The sequence below is a fragment of the Marmota marmota genome, unplaced genomic scaffold, assembly GCF_001458135.2.
Source record: "Marmota marmota marmota unplaced genomic scaffold, marMar, whole genome shotgun sequence".
NCBI lineage: Eukaryota > Metazoa > Chordata > Mammalia > Rodentia > Sciuridae > Marmota > Marmota marmota.
Genome location: NW_026007331.1, coordinates 68,394 through 78,270, shown reverse-complemented (window position 1 = coordinate 78,270; position 9,877 = coordinate 68,394). Strand labels below are relative to the sequence as shown.

The window sequence follows — 9,877 nt, the reverse complement described above, 5'->3', positions numbered from 1 at the left end:
TTTTTTTTTTTTTTTTTTGGTGTGGCGGAGTGCATTTTCTTAACTGTCTGCCTGTTTTACTGTCTATCCTATCTTATAATTACTTTTGAACTGTATTGATTTGGACAAAAGCACAAAAAAATACATGTTTAATACAGATGTAATTTTTTTCTATTGTATTTTCTATCCTTGGTTGCTTGAATTCACAAATATAGAGGGCCAACTTTACTTATGTAGATCTGTGTCTGTGCTCTCTACTCTGTTTCATTGATATATTTGGATATGACTTTTGGTGAAACCCTGTTCAACCTGATAAAATAAAGGTATTGTGTCCAACTACAACTAAAAAAATATTTAAAAAAATAAAAAATATTCTGGCTGTGTCAGATCAGCTTATAATTATATTGAGGTTCCACTATGAATGTAAGTCAATCTTTTTTTATTTTAATAATTTTTTACACCTTTATTTTATTTATTTATTTTTATGTGGTGCTGAGGATCAATCTCAGCACCTTGCACATGCTAGGCAAGTACTCTACCACTGAACTATAATCCCAGCCCGATCAATCTTTCTTTCTTTGTCTTTTTTGGGCTGGGAATTGAACACCTAGGGGCACTTTACCCCGAGCTATGTCCCCAATCCTTTAAAATTTTGTTTTTCTTTGCTTTGAAACAGGATCTTGTTAAGTTGCTGAGGATGGCCTTGACTTCATGATCCTCCAGCCTCCCAATCCCACCCTGGGATTATAGGCTTGTGTCACCATGTCTGATTCAGATCAGTTCTTCACATTAGAGGCTGCCTTTCTTCCCACATCTCAGCTTTTTCTTTAACCTTCTCTATTTTTATTTTCTTTCTTCCTTCCTCTCCCTCCCTCCTTTGCCTTTTTTTATTCTTCAATGGATTTGACATTTTGTTTCAGTTAAACTCATCCTTCTCTGTCTTTAGAGTATCAGAAGACCAAAGTTTGACCCAATCTTATGGAAAGATGTTTGTGATTCTTCATTGCTTTCCCTCATGATATTCCTTTCCTCGTGTGCAGGGTACCCACTACTCACACCCAATCTGATCTCCCAGTGGGAACAAGAGGAGGAACTGCAGACAGTGAAGACAGAACTTATCCAGGGCATCTGTACTGAGCAGGACCAGGAAGGCAAGAATCCCTGGGAGAAACTGGCCTGGGAGGAGAAAAAAATAAAATAGAAATAAAGCAAAAGTTTGTTTTGTCTGAGGAGGCTCATTATCCACAGATGCCTCAGAGGACTATTTTGACTGTTTATCTGTCCTCTCATACTTTCCTTGTTCTTGGCAAAGATCTCCATATTTGCTTTTTTTTAAGTTTGCTTTTGGTATGTGTATTTTATCCTTTCTGTTTTCCTCTCCTAATAATTTTTTTAAAAATTATTAATGAAAATTTTTAATATATTTTCTACACTAATATGAAATACTAATATGAAATATCAAGTTAACAGAAAAATTTTAACATAACCTTTCTTTTTTAAAAAAAAATATTTATTTGTTCTAATTTGTTATACATGAAAGCAGAATGCATTTTGATTCATATGGAGCACAATTTTTCATGTCTCTGGTCCCAATAATTTCTACTGGTCATGTTACTATCACTGTCATCTTCATAGAACTATTTTTTTATTTTTCAGCACTGGGGGACTACTGAGCTATATCCCATACCCTTTTTAATTTTGAGTCTGAGTCTAAGTTGTTGAGGCTGTCCTTGAACTGGTGAACCTCCTACCTCAGCCTCCCAAGTAGCTGGGATTACAAGCATGTGTTACCATACTATGGTAATGTTACCATACTATGGTTTCATGGAAATATTTTTTAGTGAACTGTTTTAGTTTTGACCCTTGTGCCTATTAATAATGAAGTCCTGAAACAGCTGCACTGCTCAAACTCCTTTGCTCATAGGTAACTTTATTTTGTTTTATTTTTTTGTTTCAGGTTTTGAGTCTCTACTTAATACTAAGGAATTAGTTGCTCTTCAAGATAACAATGGAGAAAAAATATTCAATAAACAGAAAATAGTGACATTCAAAAGAAATGGTTCCTGCTCCTCTATTTTACATGAAAACCAGGACTCCCATGGTGTGGATGATTGGAACAAAAGCCATGAGAAAGGTTTAAGGTGAGTGCCCTTCATATAAGAGAAGGTAGTGCATCAGGAAACAATTTCGAGATTTAAGAAACATATTTTGGGGCTGGGGTTGTGGTTCAGTGGCGGGCAGAGTGCTTGCCTCCCACATGTGAGGACTGGGTTCAATCCTCAGCATCACATAAAAATGAATAAACGAAATAAAGATATTGCATCCATCTATAACTAAAAAATATTTTTTTTTAAAAAGAAACATATTTTCAACATAAACCTAGGTCAAGAATTATGCTTTCATAAGAATGAAATCATGGTATTTGCCAGTAAATGGATGAAGCTGGTGCAAAGAACCAAAGGCCAAGTGTTTTCTCTGATAGGTGGATGCTAATTCACAATGGAGGGAGGGGGGATTTGGAAGAATAGAGGTACTTTGAATTAGAGGGGAATGAGGTGAAAGGAGGGGGTGTGGGAATAATAGTAGAATGAATTGGACATTATTATCCCATGTGCATATATGATTACATGACCAGTGTAACTCAACATCCTATATAACAGAAGAATGAGAAATTATACTCCATTAATGTATGATGTATGAAAATGCATTCTGGTATCATGTATAACTAATGGAATACATGCAAATAAAAATAAATTTAAAAAAAGAAATAAAGATTCAAATTCAAAATTTAAAAAAAAAATTGTACTTTCACAAAGAATTTTGTCTAGATAGTTTTTCCTACAAATAATACTGAGATATTGAAGGTTTGACACATAGATTGGTTTGACAGATTTATCAGAAAAATCATACAAGTCAAAAGCTCAGTGACAATGTTGGCTGTGGAAGAGCGTTCTGGAGAACTTTTAGCTTATAAATTGATGGGGCAGAAAGCATACATATTTACTGAAAATGGTAAATTTTTTTTACTAATAATCTGTCTTTTATTTTTAAAAGTCATGTGGTAGAGAACATCTGTGAATACAATGAAGAAAATCAATGTGGACAAATTTCAAATCTTATGCTCCAGAGAACTACTGAAGTCAAATCCTTTGAATGCTATGAGTGTGGAAAGTCCTTCCTGTTTCATTCATCACTTAAGAATCACACCAGATCTCATGCTGGAAACAAACCCTATCAGTGTAAGGAATGTGGGAAAGCCTTCCATTTTCTTTCTTGTTTTAAAAAGCATATGAAAACTCCTACAGAAGAAAAACCATATGAATGTAAGGAATGTATAAAGGCCTTCAGTTGTTTCTCCATGTTCAGAGCACATATGAAAATTCATAGTAAAAAGGCAAAGTATGAATGTAAGGAATGTGGGAAAACATTCAGTAGTTCTTTCCACCTCACAGAACACAAAAGAATTCACAGTGGAGATAAGCCCTATGATTGTAAGGAATGTGGGAAGGCCTTTAGTTGTTCCTCATCACTTTCCAAACACAAAAGAATTCATAGTGGAGATAAACCATATGAATGTAAGGAATGTGGGAAGGCCTTTAGCTATTCCTCTCATCTTATAAGACATATAAGAATTCACACAGGAGAGAAGCCTTATGAATGTAAAGAGTGTGGGAAGGCCTTCAGTGAATCCTCAAAACTCACTATACATGTGAGGACACACACTGGAGAGGAGCCCTATAAATGTAAGGAATGTGGGAAAGCCTACAATTGCCCCTCCTCCTTAAGTATCCACATGAGAAAACACACTGGAGAGAAACCTTTTGAATGTCTGGAATGTGGGAAAGCCTTTTATCTTTCCACTTCCCTGATCACACATGTGAACAATCAAAGTAGAGAGAAACCCTATGAATGTAAGGAATGTGGGAAGGCCTTCAGTTGTCCCTCATCCTTTAAAACACATGTGAGAGATCACAGTGGTAAGGTGCAACATGAATGTAAGGAGTGTGGGAAGGCCTTTAGTCGTTCCTCGTCCCTCACTGAACACCTAAGAACTCACAGTGGAGAAAAACCTTATGAGTGTGAAGAATGTGGGAAAGCCTTCATTAGTTCTTCCCATCTTACAGTACATAGAAGAACTCACACTGGAGAGAAACCTTATGAGTGTAAAATATGTGGGAAAGCCTTTATTCGTTTCTCACCTTTTAGTATCCACATGAGAACCCACTCTGAGGAAAAACCCTATGAATGTAAGGAATGTGGGAAGGCATTTCGACATTCTTCATACCTTACTATACATGCAAGAATGCACACTGGAGAAAAACCCTTTTTATGTCTGGAGTGTGGAAGAGCTTTCAGTTCTCCCTCATCCTTTGGGAGACATGTGAGAAGCCATACTGGAGAGAAACCATATAAATGTGAGGAATGTGGGAAAGCCTTCTTTAGTTCTTCCTATCTTACAGTACATACAAGAATTCACACTGGAGAGAAACCTTATAAATGTAAAAAATGTGGGAAAGCCTTTATTGGTCCTGCCTACTTTCGAAGACATGTGAAAATTCACACAAGGGACAACATATAAATGTAAGGAGTAAGGGAATCTCTGCAAGACTTTTTCTGAACTAATGCAATTTGTGAAGTCTCATTTTGTGAAGTCTCATACTGTAGAGACACTATAAATGTGAGAAAATAGGAGATTATCACTCATTCTTTTGAAGAGTTGAGGACAACTGAGCGAAACCCTGTGTTTGTAAGCTATATGGTAAAGCCTTTTGATTTTGAACATAACTTGTGCTGCAGTCCGACTGGACTGTGCAAAGTAGCTGGGGGGTGACAAGCAACTTGTGAAGGTTGAAACAATGGGAGCCATTTTATTCAGAACAGCAGAGGTATATATACCCAACTAAATACACACAGCTTATCTCAATTAACATCATCCAGTTACAGCAATCAGTCATTAAGGAATCCTCATCATCTTAATAATTAGACACAGCTTAACTCAATTAACATCATCTAGATACAGCAGTCAGTCATTAAGGAATCCTCATCATCTTAATAGCTTGCTGGCATTACTTCTCAAACCACTCCTCCTGGCAAAGTGCCAGGCGCCATCTTGACTTGGCTGTGGCTCTCAACACTTGTAGAAGAAAATTCAAAATTTGAGCTAGAAGAGAAGATCAGTGCCTCATTAAAGTGGACTTCTAGATTTTCAATGTTTTCTAATAGGAAGATTTAAGGTTATATGTTTCCCTTGTCAGCTTTTATGACATACTTTTGAGTATGAGGTGAGTTTCTTTAGCTGAGATGTAAATGTTATTTCCATTACAAAGTCTTTTGGACTCTTGGGAGATTGTGTGTGTACATGTGTGTATGCTTCTCCTCTGAGACAGGGTCTGGCTATGTTGTCCAGGCCTGTAAATCCTAGACTTCTGCCTTAGCCTCCTAAGTTTGGGAGTGCAGGCATATATCATTGAGTCTGGCTCAAGTGCATTTTTTTTTTTTTTTTTGCAGGCAGGAAAATGATTTTTTTTTTTAATTGTTGTTTAAGTTTGAACTCACAGAATGGGCACCTTCTTCTTCTTTGTCTTCATCTTTGCCTTCGCCTTCTTCTTCTTTGTAGTCTTCATCTTCGCCTTCATCATCTTCTTCATCTGGATACTGCAAGCTGCCTACCCAATAATTCCCCCCCTTCCCTTTAAACTAAGAGTACCGACTGTTTTTGAGAATATCAGTGTTTACTATCAAAGCTTTTCATGTGTAATAAAAAGTTTTAGTAGAAATTAATTAGTACAAAGGCCTTGAAAGAGTATAGTCTCTTCTGATTGCTGTTTTGTGTTTTATTCTTTATGTTTGTTCATGACTGGAATCTTTGTTAATTTAATTTTTTCAAGTTGTAGATGGATCTTTATTTATTTATATGTGGTACTGAGAATCGAACCCAGTGTCTCATACATGCTAGGTAAGCACTTGACTACTGAGCCACAACCCCAGCCCTCATGGCTGGAATTTTGATCTAATGTTTTAAGTTAATAAAGTGTTATATTAATTTGGATATGGCTGTGGACTACATTTCCCTTAATCACTTCTAATCCTAGGTAATAAGTTTTCTGAAATAACTTTGCAAGAAGTTTGAAAGGCTTTAGGGAAGGAGCTAGAATTGCCTGCTTATTAAGACCACGATATAGGTAGACAGATGAGTAGGGACCTTGTGGGCCCCAGTTTTCAGCTCATTTTTCTGAGTATTGAACACACTGATCCATACTTGCTCAAAACTGAATGTTAAGTACTTGACCTCAATCTCCTCAGGGGCTGCATCTCCACAAACGTCTCCATTAACTCCTGTATCCTGGCCAATCACAACTTAGATTTCTCTGGCAAGCTCTGTTATTGCCATTTTGGCATTTTTGCTTCTCATTGCAGTTCCTCTGGCACTTTCACTGCCCTGTTAGAGTTGACCAGTTTGCAGAAGGATTGTCATCATGCTCACATTCCATTCCCATTCTTCATCTACTTATGGGATTGATGTCTATACAAGCCTACCATGGTACCAAAAGTGAGTAGAGCTGTGGTTAATGAAGTTATCTGACTGTAATTGAGGCAAGCCTCAGATAGGTGTCATCCTATTTTGGTAGAGGAGGATTTATATTTGATACCTTCAGACAGGGAAGATTTTACTGCCTTTATGGGAGAAGAGGAATGCTATGAGCTGTCTCAGGTACATTTTGCTTCCTCCTCCCCTTTTTTAAAACATTTTATTTTAAGGGGTGGTGTTGTGGCTCAGTGGTAGAGCATTTGCCTAGCATGTATGAGGCACTGTGTTCAATTCTCAGCATGGCATATAAATAAATGAATAAAATAAAGGTCTATTAACAACTAAAAATATTTTAGAAAATTATATTTTATCTCTTAAAAGCATAAGTATACCACTTCCCTTAATCACTTTTTACTGTTTATCAAGGTATACATACACTAATGTGCAAGTTGTGTACAGCTTGATGTAATTTCACATAGATGTATACATCCTGGTGGACACATTTCCAGGATTCCAGGAAATTCATTCATCTCCTTTCTCAATAATCACTCCACAGAGGAAATAGGATTTTGACTCTTATTACGCTTGATTTGGTGTGCTTTTTCTCACTTTTCAAATAAATGTGAAAACTACAACATGTACTGTTACATGTTTGGCTTCTTTTACTCAACATAATGTCTGGTTTGTCACTTGGTTGCTCTTATTTCTCTTGGTATGTGCTATATGTGGGGAATGCAATTACTGAATGATAGGATAGACTTCAAGTGTAGTTTTGGTAGATACTTTAGATTTTCAAAAATGTTGGTTCTACCAGTAAGTCCCCAACAGTGCATGTGAGTGTTGGCTATTCCGCATACTGGGCCCACACTTTCTAACTTTAGCTCTTCAGCAGAGTGTGTGTGTTGTTGTTGTTGAAATATGCATTTTCCTGATATGTCATGATTTTGAATACTTTTTGGTGTGCTTTTTGGTTATTTGGATATCTTTATTAGGCTACCTTTTGAAGCATTTCACCCATTTTTATTTCCTTTTTTCTTTTGAAGTGTTTCCTTGCTGCTAAAAAGTCCTTGGCTATAACTAAGCTTCAATCTGGATCCTGAGGCTAAAAGATGTGAATTTTTCTGTCTCCTTGTCTTGGCTGTGCATCCTTTTGCATTGTCTTTTCTTCCAGCTGGGATGTTTTCTTCACAGTAGGCTTCAGAAGTTCTGTGCTGCTTTCTTCCCAAGATAATGCTTCAGGGACAAGAGTGACATCTTTTTTTGAACAGTTCCAATATAATTATCAAAATGGAATCTGAGGAGGGGAGGGGGGATAGTAGAGGATAGGAAAGGCATCAGAATACAACAGACACTAGTATGGCAGTATGTAAAAACGTGGATGTGTAACCAATGTGATTCTGCAATCTGTATGCAGGGTAAAAATGGGAGTTCATACCCACTTGAATCAAATGTATGAAATATGATATGTCAAGAGCTATGTAATGTTTTCACCAACTAATAATAAAAAAAAATGGAATCTGATTATTTTGTCCACCATGGTCAGGGGAATGTTAATAATCTGATTTGTTTAGGACCAGCTCCCATTTTCTCATTGAGAAACTGAGGTTAGAATTTGTACCCCTAAATCATAGAGCCCTGGCAGTTATGATGCACATGGAGAGGAGAGAGAGGCAGCTGTGAGCAGGTGGGGGCTCAAAATAGGGGCAATATTGCACCTTATGCTGACTTCGGGAAATACAAAGTCTGGGAACTTACCCAGTGTTTGTTCCTAGAAATCCTTTTAGAATGTCAGATGCCATATGTCTTTTAGATTGCTAAAAATTGCTCTCAGTCTTTACAGAACATAAAAATAAGTAGAGATCTAAGTGTTCTTTATGAAGTATTTGCCTAGACCAAGATAATGAATATATTTTATGTTTTCTTCTAGACCCTTCATTGTTTGACTTCTTGTATTCAGGTTGGTGTCCATTTCGAGTATTTTTTTGTTTGTTTGATAGGGTGTGAGGTAGGATGCAGGTGTATGTGTACAGATTTATCCACTAGATCATGTTTTCCCTCTGCTTAGGTAGGCAATCTGTCTTTTGGTTTGTTTGTCTTTCCTTGCAGCAGCACCATACTATCTTAATTTGTATTGCTTTGTAGTATTTTTGGAAATCTAATAATAAATTCTCATTTTAGAATTTATTAATTTTTATAAAAATATTCAGGGTCCATTTTATAGAATAACCTAAGGAAAATTGACATCTTTACAGAATTGCATCTTTCAATTGATGAACATGATGCAACAATCCATTTACCTTGGTTGTCTTTAACTTTTCTGAAGGCGTTTTGTAGTTTAATTGTAGAGGTCTTGAATGCCTTTGTTTAATTTATTTCTAGATACATGGTGTGTTTTGCTTTGTAAATGTTTTTATTTTTAATTTTTGAATTAGTACATACCTTTGCAATATCTTTTCCTTACATCAGCTTTAAAGCTAGTGACATAAATTTAACTCACTCAAGTAATTCTCACCAGGTTTCTAAACCTTTTATTTATTTTTCTTGTCTTATTTAATGAATAGAGGTCATGAAATTGAATATCTTTTCCTTGTTCCTGTATGAAAGAGTATTCAACATCTCACCATTAAATATAATGCTACTTGTAAATTTTCATAGATAACTTTTATCAAATTAAGGGAATTCTGTTTTGTTCCTGGATTGTCAAATGTTTTTAAAAATCACAAATTGATATTGGATTTTATCCAGTGCCTTTTCTGCATGTATCAGGGCCTTCAAAAAATCCTTAATTCTAACAAAGTGAACTATACATTCTTTGATTTTCAGTTGGTAAAACAACATGTATTACTGGAATAAATTAAACTTGTACATATTGGTCTATTAGCCTTTTCATTTTGCTAGGTTCAACATGCTACTTTAAAAAATCATGTCTCTATTTATATTGGTGTTTGTTTTATGATTTATCAAAATATATATATGATTTTTTTTCTTGTTTTTTGTTCTTGTTTTTGGTACTGGGGATTGAACCCAGGGGAACTCTACCACTGAGGCACATATCCAGCCCTTTTTGAGACGGGTCTTGGTAAGTTGCTCAGGCTGGCCTTGAACTTACAATTCTTTCTCAGGCTCCCAAGTTGCTGGAATTACAGGTGTGTGCCCCTGTGCCTGGCTTGCCCCTCTTTTTTTTTTTTTTTTCCTTTTTCTTTATTTTATTCTTCTTTAACCTCCTGTTGACCCAGTATTCTAGTTTCTTGCAAGAAAAAAAAAAACAAAAAAACAAAAATAACAACAACAACAACAAAAAAAAAAAAACATCTTTTGGAATCATGCCCCTGGTTATTGGAAATTATTGGACTTTGCCTTACCCCAGAA

General features: G+C 36.0%; 1 protein-coding gene across 2 annotated transcripts in view; it reads left to right on the top strand.

The window, feature by feature from the left end:
* LOC107133710 (zinc finger protein 699-like) overlaps positions 1 to 9,375 on the top strand; it is a 21,215-nt gene extending 11,840 nt beyond the window's left edge. Inside the window, exons 4-7 of one of the 2 annotated variants that reach the window (XM_048797691.1) lie at positions 1,020 to 1,130; positions 1,937 to 2,120; positions 3,034 to 4,140; positions 4,393 to 9,375. In XM_048797691.1, coding sequence (XP_048653648.1) covers positions 1,020 to 1,130; positions 1,937 to 2,120; positions 3,034 to 4,140; positions 4,393 to 4,558 — 1,568 coding nt within the window. In that variant the 3' untranslated portion in view covers positions 4,559 to 9,375. Of the gene's footprint in view, positions 1 to 1,019; positions 1,131 to 1,936; positions 2,121 to 3,033 lie in introns of both variants that reach the window. The other variant, XM_048797690.1, reaches the window with a different exon arrangement.
* Positions 9,376 to 9,877: the final 502 nt, after the last annotated feature.